Source organism: Lepisosteus oculatus, chromosome 4 (assembly GCF_040954835.1).
Source record: "Lepisosteus oculatus isolate fLepOcu1 chromosome 4, fLepOcu1.hap2, whole genome shotgun sequence".
In the NCBI taxonomy this organism is placed as follows: Eukaryota; Metazoa; Chordata; class Actinopteri; order Semionotiformes; family Lepisosteidae; genus Lepisosteus; species Lepisosteus oculatus.
Window position 1 is genome coordinate 44,592,089 of NC_090699.1, and position 18,964 is coordinate 44,611,052.

At 39.4% G+C, this 18,964-nt stretch overlaps 1 protein-coding gene across 11 annotated transcripts in view; it reads right to left on the reverse strand.

The window, feature by feature from the left end:
- Window positions 1–5,541: 5,541 nt before the first annotated feature.
- LOC102695197 (A-type potassium channel modulatory protein KCNIP2) overlaps window positions 5,542–18,964 on the reverse strand; it is a 251,957-nt gene continuing 238,534 nt past the window's right edge. For all 11 annotated transcript variants that reach the window (XM_015347821.2, XM_015347820.2, XM_015347819.2 and 8 more), the window contains 5 exons: window positions 16,839–16,909; window positions 15,664–15,771; window positions 15,126–15,230; window positions 11,423–11,485; window positions 5,542–8,216 (listed from right to left, as the gene is read on the reverse strand). In XM_015347821.2, the coding sequence (XP_015203307.1) occupies window positions 8,169–8,216; window positions 11,423–11,485; window positions 15,126–15,230; window positions 15,664–15,771; window positions 16,839–16,909 (395 nt within the window). In that variant the 3' untranslated portion in view covers window positions 5,542–8,168. The remainder of the gene's footprint in view (window positions 8,217–11,422; window positions 11,486–15,125; window positions 15,231–15,663; window positions 15,772–16,838; window positions 16,910–18,964) is intronic.

Sequence of the window (18,964 nt, forward strand, 5' to 3'; positions counted from 1 at the left end):
CTGGATAGACCTGATGCCATGGGCAGGTGGGGGAGAGACCACAAATCAAGCAGTGTGTGGTTAGCACTTTCTGGTCTTCTTTCAGAAAGCATGGGTAGGTCGTGCTCACGAACACCTTCTCAAACTGTTGCATTAACAGTTGCACTAATTACTCCCACAGCATTAGCATGAGGCTGTACCCTTGATGTCCCTGACACAGCAGTTGCCAGCTTGCTGTTCAGTCCCCTTCCTCACTCTTTTGACCTTCTTTCTGAGAAAATATGTTGCTACCTTGTCAGACACTGCCGCACTCCTCCAGATGGTGATATTCTGGTCCAGCAACCCGCTCCTGTTTCCTGGCAGTGCACTTCTGCTGTACTGAAAACCTAATTATGGAGCTCCTACTTTTTCCCTTTCAGTCTAGACAACTCGAGTCTCTTTCTTCAGGTTTCTTTCATTAAAGCCTCTTGCTTAACTTATTGGCATGGCTAATTTCATTGAGAGCCCATTCTTCTAAACATATTCCCTCCTGTGGAAATGTACAGTATGCCCTTAGAATCCTCTTCACTCATTCCTCTCAAGTGTGGCTGATTCTAAGTATTTCCCAATTAAACATTGACCATCTTGGCTTGTGGCCACACTATAGTCTGAGCTTTGAGCCATGATGGAAGCTTCCCAAACACTCACTACATCACATATATTTTATCCTGTTTTGTCATCTCTACTCATGTTGTGCTGGTCTCTTAACTGTTCTATCTTCCTTCTCCTACCTCTGCCATTAATTCTCCTCTCTGTCATACCTATTGTGGAAAGTGATACCTCATTGCTTCAGGACTGCACTGTCCTTGACTACGTTCCCTACTTGTTCAGATTACATTTGTTTCTATAAATAAAATTTTTAAATCTCAGTCTTGCATTCTACAGTATTGCTGTGTTTGAAACTAGAGTGACACATTTTCTGGTGTAGAAAATAAGTTTATTATTAAGTGCAAAGTTATTCATCATTACTAGATCATTACTGTATTTTTACAGTTAAAGGTTTAATGTTAGTGATATAAGTGGACCAATAAATGTGCCTCTTCCATCCTTCTCGCATTTACAAAGCACTGGTATTGTGACATAGGACACTGTGCTATAGAAGGTGCCATCCTTTGGAAGAGACACCATACCGTGGTCCGTGATCATTAAAGAACCATGTCTGCAGTGATTAACCCTGGTGTCCTGGCTAAATCTTACTTAAAGCTTGCACAATCTATCCTCCCTTGAGTTCCCCCCTAATTCAATTGGTGATGCAATTTCTCACTTCTCCACCCAATCTGATCTTTGTAGTCGGACTGATGGTGTTATTGAACAGATGTTTGGGTGGAGGTCAAATTCCTATCTTTCACATTTGCTTGCCTACAAATATCAGCTCCCTGGCTAAACATGGAGCTCCACATGCTTTGTGACCAGTGTTGTTATTTCCTCAGCCAGGGGTTTTAAAACTAAAGTGATAGGTACTGTACGCGATATCTTCATATCCATTGGCTTGTCTCATCATTAGACCAAACAACTGAACTGGCATGCAATTGGTGTTGCTCTTGAGCAGTGGGTGAAGTGTGTGCCTCTTATATGTAAAGTGCTTTGGCTTTACTTAGGATGAATAAAGCCACTATATAAAATTCAAATCATTAAGTCGAATGATAAAAGAATTCAAAACCTGTAAACTGTATCTTAGGGCCTGATCTCTTCAGTCTGCAAACTCAGGATTTATTGAAACATTTGATTGTGACATACAGATAGTAGATGTTTATAAAATTGGATAAACAACCAAATGGCATTTTCCTTTTATTTTCTCTTACCTTAGCTATTGTTCTGGTCTCCTATTATTTATCCAGTGTATTTGACATGTATTTATTGCGAGATTTAAATCCATTCATTGTGAATAAAAAGACGAAACTGCACGGCCTATTCAAGCTTATCATTACACATTAATAATAATAAAGTGAATTCAGTGATGCATAGCAACTGTGAATTTATTTTTGTCTCTGTACAAAATATACATGTTAGAAATGCAAAGCAGCCAGTGGAGACTAGCCAACTAGACACGTTAAATACAATGAGTTATTTGTTTTCATTGTTACAGACAGTCCATGCGTATATAGACAGGGATTTTTGTTGCCATTATTAGAAATTAGCTATGGTAAAGAAGCATTCAGAACAATTTCTCAAAAACAAAGCCAGGGAGGAATACATATACACAACCCATTTCCTATTACACAGCCTATTATTTCTCGCTTGGGTGTCTGCTTTGCATTTGATTCCTCAGCCCCACTGATAGAAAGTGTTATAAATAGTATCATCCATTTAGAAAATTCAGCAGCTCCCGATTCGTTTGATGTTAGCAGTGAAATAAAAGGTCCACAGTATGTTCACTTCAAGCATGATTTGTGACACCCTTAAAATGAAGTGACGTCTCATTGTAAACTTTTCTGACAGCCTGTGGCCAATGACTCGGCCTTCGACAGGTTAGGACATTGTGAAGATAGCCGAGCTCTGTCTCAGGTCTCGAAGATGAAAGTCAAACAGCTGTCATTTCCTGCTTCAGTTAAACAGGTTCAAGGCTGTGATGTTTATCAAGCTGAGATACACTGCAGTTTTAGCAGTATTCTATAAACCATTCCCATACAATTGAAAATAGACAATTCAGCCGACTATTAATAAAAATCCACTTTTTATAAACACTAAGAAATTGAGTAATTTATTACACATTGTATTATGTATTGAGTCAGGATTAAGAGTTTTCTAGCGTGACAAGGCTGTGCATATTAACTGAGGAAAACAACTTTGCACAAGCTGTTTATTTTCATACTGACCTACTGTAACTATACTGTATGATTCAGTTAGAAGCTTTACTTTCAAACCAGCTAAACTAAAAGATGATCACTTTGGCATGGGCTAAAAAGAGCTGTCTACATTTTAACTGTGTGCTAATGTTGTTATATAAACTAAATATCATGTTGATTGATGTTGGTGTTTCTTGTCTTCTGTTAAGAACAACTTTCCAAAAAACATCCAAGATTCTGGAGACATGTAACAGTCTGAAAATGCATCTGGGCAGCATGGTGGTACAGTGATTAGCATTGCTGCTTTGCAATGCTGGGGCCCTGGGTACAATTTTGAGACCTGGGGTGCTACTTGTGTGGAGTTTGTATGTTCTCCCCGTATTTGTGTGAATTTCCTTCAGATGCTCTGACAAAATACGCTCTCATCTATATGTTTGTGTTCTGTCTGTGTGTGTCCTGTGAAGGACTACTGTTCTGTCCAGGGTGCCTTGTGCCTGTTGCTTATTGAACAGCCTTAGGCTCCCAAAGACCCTGAATTGGATGAAACAGAAAACAAGTGCATTTTGAACACTTGTCCTCCATCTTTGAGAAGATGAAGATGCCCATGGACCAGCATTTTTAGATGAAAGACCTAGAATGATAATGCCCCTATACAACAATATGCAATAAACAAACCAACAGTGCAATAATTTAACTGATATAATGTAGAGCAGCAACAACAGAAGAGTATGTCTCTGGTACTTTTTCCCCCCATCTTAAGCACAGCATGTGCTTTTTTAACTATAGCACTATTGCATATTATACAGCAGTATAAATCAGACTTTTTGTTAATTGCAAATTCCAGAAATGTCAGCTGATTGTTGCTTTCTCTGTGCCACTGGTGTCTTGTACCTAAACCCTCCATCAAGCATAGAGTTATTTCCTGATTGGTGGTCTTGAAGTTAACTTTGGTCATACAGTAGCCGCACTGTTACTATTTTCAGCGGGGGGTGATGATATTATTGGATTTCCCTGTGAGTAGTTACACAACACTCACAAACCATCAAGTCATAAACAGGTCCAAACAGCCGAGGTTATTGCTTGAGTTCCTTTTTCGTGCTTCACTTGGATTCCTTTGTTGAGCATGTTACATCAGAGGTTCTCATTCCCTGTCCTGGAAAACTCCTGTCTCTTTTAATTTTTGATTCAAAGGGACTCTTTATAACTGGGACTAATCAATATCTCTAATTGAATGTCTTGCTTAGTTAGACCGTTTTTAAAATATCTCTGCAGTCTTTGGATCTGGATTCAAAACTACTTCTGCTGCTCTGTTGTGGAGATATTCAGCATGGGGTTGCATTAAGCATCTCCATTCACTCCTGCAAACACTCCATGCTGAGAGGAAGTAGTCCATCCACTCTATCTTCAACATACATATCAAATAGCCGATCTTTTATTTCTGTCTAAATGAATCTTAACAGGGGACCAATTAATGGAAATAACAGCTGGAGGAAAGTTAAAAGTGGAAATGACATTTTGACAGCATTCTGCAGATATCCAGTTGCTTAAATTTCACACATTTGAATGGGGAAGTACGAGGAAACTGGTTTAGGGTTGATGCTAATTACTAACTTTTTCCAACATCTTAAAAGCTGAAAAACAGGTCAATAGAGATCAATTAGCCTAACGGATAGTAATTATAACCCTGTTGCGTTAAAGTGACCCCATCCCCAGGATTAAGGATCTCTGTAATAGAGTGTCTGATTCACACTTTTTATTGTGAACAAAATTTTATTTTACGCAACGCAAGAAAATCTGATTCACATTCTTAAGAGCATGAGCATGGCGATTATAAAATCTATCTAAATATATACATTTTTAAAATTGGTTCTGCAGTTTACCTGTTGCTGTTCTTCTCCTTATAATATTGCTCTAAGTTTAACATTTTCTCCCTCATCATGTGAGTAATTCCTGAAATTATTTAATTGGCTAGAGTGATACAGTATATTGAGCTAGGATAAATAACAGCAAAACTAAAAACATAGGGTGGTAACAAGAAGAAAATATAAATAATGAAAAGATCTAAATTAATTTTAAACTTGTATTTACAATATCATAAGCAGCTATCGTATTGCCATGATGTCCCCTTGCAATGTAACTAATTAATTAAAATGAGATGCAACAGTCAGTTGAGAGGTGTCTTTAATAACCTGCCTTAGTTTTGAAATTATGCAAGAGAAGACTTGGACAGAGAGCAAAACCTTCCTTTCTCCTTGCAAAAGAACTAGAACAACTTAACCATTTCAACGTGACAATCAGAAATGCTCTCATTGCTTCAGTTTCACCTATTGCATTAGGCTGAGCAGAGGCAGCTCTCTGACTACTTCCACACAAACAGCCAAGCTGCTCACCTGGTGGTGATTCTGAAGGTTATAGCTGAAGGATTAAGTTTTGCATGGGAGTTATTCTGTCGTATCTGGTTTAAATGACATGCTGCCAGGCACTTCCTTACCAGAAGCAGTTCTATCAATATCAAGTGTTTCGCTCTGCATCATCTTATTTACAGACCAAAGCAGCTAAGAGGTCCATCCCAGCGATCCAAGTCACGACTTGTATACAAACTGAAGAAACCGTCTTTTCAGTCTTAAGTATCCAGCAGAGCCAAAGAAGATCAAAGATCTTTTTTTGAAGGAAATGAACTTGAGTCGAGTTATTTAAAAATAGATTTGGCAGTCAGCATAGGAGAACATGCACAGAATTTAGATTCTGAACCAGAATTTTTTTACTTGGAGTTGTTGGTGCATTAAAATACATAGAAAGATCACATTGTGCAGGCTTGTATTGTGAGATCTTACAGAACTCAGCCTGGTGCTTGGATGGAGTCAGGAATGTTGTACAGGAAACAGTAATACCTAGTGGGTAGACTGGCCTGATCTTATCCTTGGGAACATCCACATGCAATGTTTTTGCTTTCTCATTAAATAGTATTTACAGCCAGTCTATGACTCATGCAAATTTGCTTCCACAAGTACAAGTACAAAAGGAAAAACGAAAAATGAAAGCAATAACACAATAAGAACTGTTAAACAAAACCTATAAAAATACAACTCTGGGATTCAACCCCCTCTAACAAATACAAATTGCGTATACTGTTTATAATGGTCATATTAAATAAGAAATCACACAGGCCTCAAAGTACAGATTTGAAATAGGATGAAATTTCCAGTCACAAGCTCCTGCCCACTGAATTGTTTGCTCCCATACTGTAGCAGAAACAGTTCTCTTCTAGGATAAGCATGAAAGTATCCAGAACTACAGTACATGTTTTATACAACGTATGTGCAGTTAGGAGGAAGCAGATTTATTTTCTTTGTTGTTGAGGCCATGGCAGTTAAGGCCTAATACAAATGTGTATGGACTTGATTCCTTTAGATCTATAATGTGTATCCCAAGGTTGTATCACCACTTCTCACATACTGTTTATCCTGTGTGTATATCCTGTCACTATACTATATAATATACATAGTGTTTTGGTACAGTATGCTGTAGGCTGTGCAGTGTATTTAATACATGTACTTTTTATATATTGCAAACTGTAGAGGGCAACTGTGAGTCAAGTCATATAGCACAACAAAATCATCTCACTCCTTTGTATCTGGTTATTTTGAGCTTTGTCTTCTTTGGACCACTTACTGTGGTGCAGGTTTATGTGACTTACTGTATTACTTGTCACAAAGACACATGCAGTTTATGCGTAGTTGGTCTTTGTCTTGGAATTGTAAGGTAGATTTCCATTGATAGCTTCCAATGGTTAATAAACCAGGTAATTGTGTACCCCTGTACCTCATATAACCCTCATACAACCCCAGGAGTAATTCATTGGGCTCTGTCTAGCTACTGTGCCCACAGCACAAACAACAGAGCTACAGTCTTGTGTGACATCAAATGCACAGCTAAAGTTCTCAATGTTGAGACGACCAACTCAGAGATGCCTACTCAGTAAAACAGAACTTCAAGATCCCTGGCAGCACAGAAGAGTCTGGTTCCTGCAGTTCTAGTTCTCTATTGGCTAACAAAAAAACATCCCAGACTGCAAGTCCGAACTCTAGACTGTATGGCCAGTCTGCAATCAGAGTGGTGGCCACAATCAAGGGCCCACTTCCTATAAACCAGTAAACAGTCAAAGAGTCTTTATCTCCCATACTAAGCTCCATTTCAACGTACAGTACAGTAGTTAATACATCACTCCATACAATCCCATGGAGAAGTGTTTTCCATGTTCTGAAGCAACTCTCTGATGACATGTGAAAATAGTTGATGATAAATTAAATGTCTAAAATAATTCAAAATAAATAGCAGGCAAGCCAGGCAACTTCACAAACAATACGTTTTTTAATTTTTTAATCTGAGTACGTTTTCCTTTATATTACCACCTCAAGTTTATTCAATCAACAGAGCAACACCAGCTGATCTCTGCTATGGTCAATAGTGTCATGTAAGTTTTACTTTAGAGCTCAATGAACAAATGGATGGACTTGAACAGTTTATTTCATGTTCCTGGTTCTGTCAGTGGACGTATGCATGGCATATTAATACCACTTTATAGACACACAGTAATTTCTGAATAGTCAGCCTTAGTCCCACAATATTTCACGATGTTGGGAATGAAAACTGTCTCCAGATTGTGACTACAGTTTTCAAACTGAAGGTAGAACAACCACAGCATGAGCTATAGAGTGAAACTGCAGATCCACCTGTTTAGCAGGAGCTCTCTGGAATGTCTCAGCACATATAACCATTCGTTAAAATGGTAGAAAAGTCCTCTGTGGGAGAGAAGGGGGTTGTTAGATTCAGCCACAGAAATAAAAATAGAATCTGATAGGACAGATGTAGGACAAGACGAGGCACCTGTAAATAAACACACAGAAACATCAGGCAGGCTTTGGAGTAACTCTTATAAATATTTTGAAGAGTGTAGGTTAGAGGCGTGGACATGCGATTAGAAAAACAGTTAATGTGAAATTGCTGTTGTCTGCAGCGCATTCAGATTACATCCTGGTTGTTTGGTTTTTTGTTTCCCACTCCTTCAAAGTTTCTGCAGTTTGTACTGTAGAGCTGGTATCACCACCTCAACACAAGGAAGGCCTCTGAAGTCCAGCTCAAAAACGACTGCTTTGAAAAAAAAAAACAACTACATATTTCCGTTGCCTTTTCTGACTTTTAAACCAGTCTGTTCCCTTCACATCCCTTCCTTCACATTTCCAGGGTAAAGAAAGAAACAAAAACCCAAAGTGCGCCCTTGGCTCTGGCCAGTCGGACAGGGTGCTGGTGAAGCATCAGGGAGTCCAGTCCGTACGAGCACCTCTGCCTCCAAGAGCACGCTCACTAAATCACATTGTCAAACAGCTGCATGGACCGCATGATGTTCTCATCCTACGGAGATGGTGAAAGGACACAAAAATCACAATTAAACTATCATACTGTAAAGTACATGTATAGAGAAACACAGAATTTCTTGGGCACTACTAAAGGAAAATGTCCAAACTCATTAGTTCCATTTCTCGTTAAATTATCTTCACATTTCTTTACGTTTAGTGTCATTTCACTTAGTACAACCACATACTCTGCCTCTCAGTTTACAACAAACACCCCTCTGTTCCTGTATGGGTATACAGGGTAATGAATGCTATAGGTTCTTGTATGTTCTTTATGTGGCTCATAAGCCCATGGCAGAGCACCCAAGTAAGCTATTGGCAACAAGATGTGCCACAAAGAAAACCCACCCAATGACACCAGGGCTTTCTCTGTGAATGGCAGGTGCATAGTGGTCTTGCAAAAACATGGGACAGATGACCTACTCTGATCAGATTAATACTAATCTTGTTGAAAACTGGTAAAACATGAAGTTCAATTCCAGACATCATTTGCATCACCACATACTGCAATATAGAACTGAAGTAAAATGATGTACTGTCTTATAGACACCATTCAGTGACACATTTGGATATCTTAATGTCAGCCATGAAACATCAGAGCTGAAACAGACCTTAGGGAATGTTTTTTAGTCGGGTTTACAGTGCAGAGAAAAAGTTTGTGAACCCCAAAGTTCAACATGGCATTTTCATACGTTTTACACTGATCAGAGCAAGAGCAAGAGCAAGAATGGTGACTCTGATATTCTTGGGATTAGAATTCCAGAGCTCTGGGGCAAGAGACGGCCATGACACCCATAGAATGTAAATGACCTTGAGGGACATCCAGAAGACCAGAGTCACACAAACAAAGGCTACAAGAAAGTGAATATACAGTAGTAAGTCAGATACAGTATTCAAGTGGCAATGTAAACGTCCGTTATAGGTGAGCTTGAGGTTTCTGAAGTTGACTCGAGAATTGGTTAGGACGCCAGGACAAGGACTCTAAGACAATCGTAATGTCATCACTTGCACACAACCTGATTGGGATTCTGGCTGCCAAATGTGAACATATTGGAGTTTGTTCAGCGTGGATCTAGTTGCCCCATTGAGAAGGGCATTACAGTAATCAATTCAAGAAAAAAAACATGTCGACAAGGCTTTCTGAAACAGTCAAACACAACATAGGACGCGGTTTGGTGATGTTTCTGAGGTGGAAGAATGAAGTGTTTACAATACTCTGCTCATGAGGGTTAAAAGTCAAGCCAAGATTGAATACCACCTATAAATTCTTTAATTTTGATTAAATTCAATCACATGTTGATGATGGAAGGTGCCAAGTAGCATGACCACAGTCATTTTTCACTTTACGTGAAGGAAATTTAAAGTCATCCCAGTTTTTATATCAAAGATGCAGAGAGAGACAGTTACTTCAATGTCAGGTTTAGTATGGACATAGATTTGAGTATCATCAGCATAGAAAAGATTTATACCATATGATTTATAATAATAATATCCTTAAATTTATATAGTGCTTTTCTGGACATTCAAATTGCTACAGGAAATGGGGATCCCCTCCACCACCACCAATGTGCAGCTCCACCTGGATCATATACCATAGCCATAGTGCACCAGTACACTCACCACACATCAGGTATCAGTGGGGAGGAAAACAGAGTGATGAAGCCAGTTCATAGATGGGGATTATTAGGAGGCCATGATTAGTAAAGGCCAAGGGGAAATTTGGCCAGGGTGTCAGGGTAACACCCCTACCTTTTTGAGAAATACCCAGGGATTGTTAATGACCACAGATAGTCAGGAGCTTGGTTTCATGTCTCATCCGATGGATGGTGCCTTTTTACAGTATAGTGTCCCCATCACTATACTGAGGCATTAGGACCTACACAGACCATGGGGCTACTGGCCCCCAGAAGCAGTTATCCTATCAAAATATTCCAAGAACAAACCAAAAAATAATCAAGGAAGTTGAAAAGAATCCCACAGTTAAATCCAAGGAACTGCAAGCCGCTCTTACCTTAGTTAATGTGACTGTTAATGACTCATCTATCAGACAATGACTGAAAAAGAATGGTATTGCAGGTGTCATAGTGGCATAGTGTTTAGTATTGCTGCTTTGCTTTATTGGGGCCCTGCTGGGGTAAAATATCTGGGATGTGTTCTCCCTTTGTTTGCTTGGGTTTCCTCTGGGTGCTCTGGTTTCCTCCAGCAGTCCAAAGACATGCTGGTAAGTTAATTGGCTTTTGGGAAATCTGTCCCTAGTGTTAGAAAATGTATGGATGGTTGGAATAATGGTGTTCATGGAAGGATAGCAAAGCAAAAACCAAGATCAAAAAGAAACATTGCAGCCCATCTGCAGTTTGCCATGAGCACATATTATCCATAAGGCATCTGCAATAACATTCACTTTCAAACAGAAGGACCTCATTCCAACAGTCAGGCATGGTGGTGGGAGTGTGATGGTTTAGGACTGCTTTGTTGACTCAGGACCTGAATGGTTTGCCATCATTGACACAACTATGAACTCTGCATTGTAACAGAAGATTCTAGAGGAGAATGTCAGGCCATCCAAACATAACCAGAAGCTAAGATTAAAGTGGTTCTTGCAGCAAGAGAGTGATCCTAAACATTCAAGCAGATCTACAGAAGAATAGCCGCAGTGGAAGAAAATCTGCATTGTCAATTGCCTAGTCAAAGTCCTGATCTAAACCCCCTAGAAATGTTGTGGCAGGACCTGACGTGAACTGTCCTTGGAAGGCAGCCCTCAAAAGTCACAGATTTGAAGGAGTCCTATAAGGAGGAATGTGCCAAAATTCCTCAAAAGCAACGTGAGAAAGTGATCAATGGTTACAGTACCAGAAATGTTTTGTTGCAGTCATTGCTACTTAAAGGGGGTGCTACCACCACATGACTTTTCATCATTTATTTAATCAGATTAACTTTTTTTTATTAGGATTTAAATCAGGACCTAACAACATTTTAGGTTTCAGATATGTGAAACATCTGAAAATCACTGTCTTTTTCTCAGCACTGTAGCTATTTTTTGTATTTTCTCATTACGCTTGCACAAGCCATTTCAGAAGGCTCCATTAAACAGTATCCTGCATTCCTATCCAATAACTTTGATAATATGAATAAAATAAAAACCAAGAAAAATGTTAGAATTATTACTTTCAGGTGTGTTTTCTCCCTGCAATAGTGGCCACTTACCTTTTGACATGATTCAATGAATTCTTCAATAGTCACCACTCCATCATTATTCCGGTCCATTTTCTAAAGGAAAAAAAAATGAAATAAAGTGACTTTGCAATAACCTGTTCCGGTACACTGACTAATTCATTCAATGGTACAGTGTCTGTCTGCCTGTTTGTCAAGGTGAATGCTGAATGGCAAGTCAGATGTGAAGTGTGTTTTTCTCTTTACACTGATTGTGTTTAGTTAAAAGTTATTTGAAAGTGTTGTTGCTTTTCTTCCTGTCCTAAGCTGATTGATTGCAGTGTTTCTGACCAAAACTGATCTTGTTCCATAGGTTGTGGAAAAAAGGCAGTAACATTAGGGGTGTTTTTCTCCAGTCAAGCAGTATGATTCTCTTGGTAAGAGATTCATCCTGTTGCCTACTGAACCATTTTAGAGCAGAGATCTTTTTAATAGTGGGAGTCAAAATATAAATGGGGAAAAGATTATTTTGAAAGAGTGTGGCTCGACTTTACTTAGCTAGGAAAATCGACTTTTTGCAAAAAACGTAGGTAGATGATACAGTTCACATGGATTCAGTTCACATGGACAGTTCACATGGACAATGAGATGAAAGTATTGCTTTTGATATACTTTATAATTATCCCATTAGTATAGTGACACCTTCTATTGGCATTTGAACTGATCTTTACTGAACTGAACTGATCTGATGAGACTTTAAGATGGTGTGTTGGAAAGATTAAAGATAGAAATAACTTTTTTTCTTCTCTGTGACTGGGATGCAGGAGAAGTACAGATTCAGCCTTTCACCGAAAGCATCACATAAGGCATAATAGACTCCATGTGGATGCTGGGGGTGGTGATCCTAATGTCCATCCCAACAGAACAGCTGTTAAAAATGTCACGATTGTAGTCCCTCATCCTTAAGGGCCCTCCGGCTCTTTCACTTCGGACCAGATTTTGAGCTCCTGTCACTTGTTCCAATCTCCTTCCAGTCCCCCTTAAAAGCCAGACGCCCACTCAGTTCGGGGCTCTGCATTGATTACCGTAAAGTGCGAGCCCGGGACCTGGAATAGCCTGGCTCTGTTATGGTTTTAAGTTTCTGTTCCTGTTCCCGTTCCCCCTGCCGGTTCCGACCCGGTTCCTGTTTTTAACCGGCTTTGGACCTTTTGCTTTCGTCCTGGATTTCGCATTGGACTCTGTTTTGGATCGCTTGCCTCGGCCACACCTCCCCCGACCACCAGCACTTCATGGACACGTCCCCCTGTTTTCATCACCACTTCCTGCATGCCTTTTTTCCCTCGTGTATTCTCACTCAACCCCGGATTGTGTTGTCCGCATAGGGTCCGGAAAGAACGTTTTCGTTACAAAAAAGTTAATTCCAAATAAAAAGGAGTGGGCTATTAGATCAGTTGGAAACAATAATGCAGTGGGTGCTCGGGAGTTCTCCTTCCAGATCTGTGAAGAAATGGATACATCTACATTTTATATCTTTGGGAAAAAGAGTTGCAAAATCTGCAAATTGGCTGCAGGTTTTTGTAGCGCTCATTTATGGCACAGTCATAGAGGAGACTGGGGAATGTCAACAGTAGCATTACGCCTGTAGCCAGAGCTCAGAAGCTCAGCAAGGCTGGGCCTGGTTAGCACTGTAATGGGAGATGTTTAAGGAAAACCATGTTGCTCCTATTGAAGCTGTTGGAACACTAATAGTTGGAATGGTTTTCCTGTGGCCTGAAATCTTTAGTCCAATGCCCCTGTCTAGCAACAGAGGACACGGTGCAGTAGGAGTTGGAGAAGTTGTTAAATGGAAGTTACACCGCTCCTTGTGAGTGTTACAAAATGATGAATGTAAATGACTGTTAACTTTGGTAAATTCCGTATTGGCTCAAACTAGCCCAAACTAGATTTTCCACTTAATTCAGATCTGTCATACCTAACAAGTCCATATTTGATAGTACTGTTTATTTGGGACATCTTAACTAAGATAATTAATTATAATCTTAGTAGCCTAAATTCTCCTAAGGTTCAATGCTGGTATCATGTATTTAACCAAGAAAAAAACATTTATTTGTGAAACATGCTTGAAAGCATTTTATGTTCAACTTACATTTTATTGAAAAAATCAATTTGTTAGATTGTACCTTCTCTGGCACTCTGAAATTCCATGGTGCTCTAAGCATCTGCTTCCAGTGAAAGGAAATATTTATCAAGGACACTTTCTGTCGATTATATTCTCTTCTCTAGAAATAGTAAACCTTGATAATGAGCTTCAGAGAGTGCTTACAGAACTGAATGACCCCAAATGTTTGGCATACCTAAACTGACGTCCTGCAACACACCCTACAACAGTTCTTATATTTAATAATGCAGATCTAGGACAGCTGATTGTCAGAGATGTTTTAGGGGCTTCTGTAGAACAGTGCAGGGGGTGGGGAAAATCAGTCTCAGGGACAATACCACAACTGGAAGTGGTAAAGAAGAAGAAGGCTAGATTACAGAGATAAAAATGACTGCTTTATAGATAGAATGTTCTATAAAGAGAGAATGTTAGTCGTTAATAATCTTGTTGCCTCAGAGTTGTGGCATCAACAAACCTTGACATAGCTCTTTAGTCCTTTAATTCAGCAGATTTAGTAACGTTGTTCCGGGATGTGTTGCACTGGTTTAGACTGTTTGCCACTGGGGCACTGGAAAAGATATTCAAGGACAAAAACATCCACTAACTGGTCCTGTTTTCATTACCTTCGTTGTAATCTCCCAGCAGTCAGTCTGGATACTGATGTGCCAAGGAGATTACTGACTCTGCCCTACCCATTGCTGGCATTAAACATGTGAAGTGGGTGTACTGTATAGAATCTGTGTAACAGCTCAACAAATGCAGCAGCTTCAGAAGTTGCCTGCCACCCACTGGAGTGAGCACCTGGGAATTCATCATGGTTGTTGATGGTTGTGAGATTAATTCTGATTCAAGTTTGCTGGAAGGACATTTTTTGTGCTGCTTCCTGCACTCTGCAAAACTGGTTTCCTTGTGGATGACTCTGGATTGGAGCTGCAAGTTAATGAGACTGGCAAAGTGCTACATTACACAGCTGACTACTGCGCATTCAAAGGGAGTTAGCCATTTTTAACAGATAAAAAAAAACAAGGCCAATTACATTTTTAACTAGAACGTCATTTGTTGTTGTTTTTTTAAATAATGGCTTTGTCATGTGCAGTCTGGACATTTTCTGAGCCTGAATAATGTACTATATGAAGTAAAGAATGGTGAATTGCTATTGTATTGTACTGTACATGTCATAATCTGTTCTTTGATGTTTTGAACAGCTACTAAAGTTAGAAACTGGCAAACTGATTTTAGATTTAACTGATTAATACATATTTTGTGATCGGCTCACAACATCTGATTTAAAATTTGAGCTCTGCATTCATCGATCCAGATTGGCAAAAACCAAAAATTCTTATTTTTGTTGCTGTAATCTGAATTTGATTGTACATTATTTATTTCTTAGTTTCAACAAGAACAGTATACAGTAAATCATCTGTATAATAATGTAACACTCTTTTGCTATCATCTTGTGGAACACTCTTGCGGGTAACTCTTTGTTCTAATGTGGGGTTATTTCCTACAGCATTTTCCTTTGAACCAGGAGCTGCTTGTGTCCAGCCTGTGACAGTGTAGTTGGGGAGAGGGAAGACAAAGTAAAGAGAGGTGTGACACCTGGAAGAAGTTTTCCACATGTTCCCTGGGAGCATCCTCTTGCATGGAAGGGTAGGTGTACTTCCCCATCATGTCATAGATAGACTTCATTATGTCCATCATCTCCTGCAGAAACAATGCACAAGAAACCCTATAAGGTAATCTCCAATAGAAAAATTAACCTATGCTACTATTTCATGTTCATATACCGAGAGGCATTAATAACTCAACAAATGAGTATTGAGTATTGGAACCATATATTTTAAAGAAGATGTAACTGGCAATCAAGATTACAGTATGACAATTAAAGTGGAATGTCATGTAATACAGTGTTTCTCAACCTTTTCTTGTACAAGGGACTAACTCCCTGAGGATCTCCTTCTTTGAGGCCTAAAAGTGTCTCAGAGCAAAACTACAATTTGATCAGTAATTGTTACAACAGAAACCAGTCAGCAATACTCCAGGGACTGATAGTGGTTCATGGACTAGGGGTTGTTAAACACAGATCTATTGTCTAAAATGTGTGACTTGTCCATCACAGTTTAGGAACCGACAGTACCTCTTTGGTAATGCAGCCATCTTTGTTGAGATCATAGAGGTTGAAAGCCCAGTTAAGTCGGTCATTGATGGAGCCCCTGAGGATGATGGACAGGCCCATGACAAAGTCCTGAGAGACAGCAGACACCAGAAGATCTTAAAATTTTAAAAATCAAGCTTCTTATTCTCAGCAAAATCACAAAGGAAAGCACATGAGCCAGTAAGGAGAGAGAAAGTTAATTTAGTTAATTTAGAACAGACAAGAACAGCTTGTCGGCCATTTTATGACAAGCAGAGTGATTCTATCAGAGTATTTAGCATTATTTTGAAGGTTACAATGCCTTAACATGTGCAATAAAATAGATAATTCACTGACTTCTCAAGAATTCGCTGTGACTAGTTTAAGATAGGGATGAAAATATTGTTTGATAAATGAAAAATGAAGGTTGTGCTTGTGATTATTGTCAAAAATGTAAAACATATGCCATGTCTGACACTTCTTCCATTTATGCAGCCATCAGATTTAAAATAACCTAATTTAAGTATTCCTTTTACTTCTGTAAGTCTAGATTAATTTACAAATGTTGACTTTGATATATACTGTATGTTTGATGTTCTAACTCCCTTAGTAAAGTCTTTAAAAACTTTGAAAAAATAGTTTCAGTAAGATCCTGTATTACAAGAACACAAATATGATAGATGAAGTCACTCCTCCAATTATCCTGGAATAATGCAATAGCACAATGTGTTTCTGTCACGAGATCAGGGCCCCGCAACCAGAAATGCTCCTCTACTCATGTTAATTTGAGAAGGCGCAGACCTCATACTGTAACTAATTAACCAATCACCAGTTCCACTTTCCACAACACCTCTTACAACCAGAGTACTTAAGGACTGCCCACTAGCTCGCCAGTGCTCAGTATTGTGTTTTCCAAGAAGAGCTATTGTTCCTGTAATCTCCTGAGACATACCTTTGTTTTCTGTCATTCTTGGACTCAAATCTTACCCTGACTACGACTTTCGGATCATGGATCAAGGATATGGTAGATAGCTCTCTTTTCTGCATAAACATTATTATTTCTCTTCCATCTCCAGCTGGAAGTACCCTCGCCCGAAGACTGCCAACTACAATACGACTCACCTCCGACTATGGAACCTGACAGTTTCAGCTCCCTAATGGATACATATTTATCTCACCTCAAAACTGACAGATCCATTTTTGTGTGTATCGAAGGCTTCAAACAGGAAATGTGCATATGTACTTGAATCTGTAAGAAAAAAGGAATTGTATCTTTCTTAATTATAAACCCACCCAACTGGGAATTGACAATTGTGTTAGAGCAAGCTAAGGCTTAGTCAAAGCCTCTTCCTTCACTGCAGTTAATTGGACACACCTGCCTTTATTGACTGATTGTACTCCTGTAGAATGGAATTGTACAGGCAGAAAAGAGATCACTTGATAGTGCCTGTGCTTAATTGGGACATTCCTTAGGAGTAGCAGCAGTCAGTGTAACAGCAGTCAGGTGCAGAGGGCAGAGAGAGCTGAATCTAAGCTCCTGCAGTTCGGGGAGGCAAAGTGTTAGTGATTGCTTTAACATCAGTATTCAGCTGGCAGTCCTAGGTCCAGTTTAGGTTTGGGAAATCAGAAAGAGATAAGGAAGACTTGCAAGGATTTTGTTACAGGTGCATTTAGTAATGAAATATAGATCTACAGAGAGAATTCACTAGTCTTTCTAGTGTGTACTGTACTGTATTCATGGATTAGTTGAACTTTTCTGTAGGCTCTGTGGTGTAGTAGATCAGTAGTGTTTATACTGTAGTTGGAAACAGGGCGTGGTAGGTAAGGTGCTCCAGTAGGTTTCGGGAGAGACATGGAACAGGGCAGACTGGCTGTGGAAGGGTGAGCCTGATTGAGCGTGTCAGGGATCCCTCAGGGAGAGGGAGAGTTCAGGAGTTTATCAGTAATCTGTCTGTTCCAGCTCTCTCGGTGGAATCAAGGACTGAAGAGTTGTTCTATGTGAGAAGGGGAACTGAAGACCTTTTAGGAGCAAACGCCTATAAGTGTTTTTTGGCACTGAGCAGGCTTCTACAAAAAGGCACCATTGGTACAGTATATCTTAGGAGCCCGGAGGGGTTTCACAAGCTAACCGTGACCGATCACTGAAACACACACTCCTAAAATGAATGATATAGTGGCTCAGGACTACACTCTGTGGCTCAGAGGTTGGCATTCATCACACCAATAGTGTCTTTATGTCTTGGTTCATGATGATGAACCCTGCAACCAGATGGGAAGAATGAGGAAGAGCAGACAGGCTCCTAAAACCCACCTATCCATCATTTGACACACAAATCATTCCATAATGCTAGTGAATATCTGTAAGCATTTCTTCAATTTTTACAACATTTTCAAGATGTTCATTTTATTTCAAATTCATGTCTAAAAAATCTGTTTTGATAAAAAGTGTAAGAGGGCAACCCTTGGATGCGGACCACATTCTCCAGAGAACCTGGGGGAAATGATCTGCTACCCTCAGTCATCTGACCAGGTGCTGGAAGGCAATTGGTCAGATGACAGTTTAAAAAGCAGGAAGTAAAGATGGTTCTGACCATCATCATCAGTATTAGAATCAATGACAAATTCTGATATTTTTACCACAGAATACAATTAAGAATCAATTTTGTATGAACTTTATTATTGTTAAAGATAAATTATATATATAAACATGGCTACCAACTAATACATTAAATAGGTGGTTGCATAAATAAACCATCACCTAACTACACTCCTCCAGCTTGGCAGGGGGAGACTAATGGATCTTCCAGGATAGGACCATTAGGCTCATCCTGCAGGGGTTTGAGTCTTTTTTTTGATGAAGTGTGTTTTAAGACTTTACATCTGACAATGGATGGACAGTAAAAATACTTATGCCACACTCTCATGTGCTGACAGCTTGTGTGCCATGTTTCATTGCATTTTGCCCTTAGCACAAACAGTACTGTAGCATTTAGAGCTGGTTTTGTGTGAGATAACCTATAGAATCAGGCACACCTGGTGTGAATGAGTAGCATTCAGAGGGATTCAAATTCCATGTGAGGGTAAGGAGCTGTCTGGGTAGACTCTGCATGGAATTAGTCACTCCTCTGGGTTAATAAAGAGACTTTTAAGATTAGGAATCAAATGTTTTGGTTTGCACCCAGGCATCCAGGACTCTAACTGCAGCAATTTCTGAGAGATCGATCCTTCTTAGAGAGAGTGGTGTAACATGAATGGAGTGATCTGCAGTCTGATATCACCTACAGACTGTTTCTTTACAAAACAA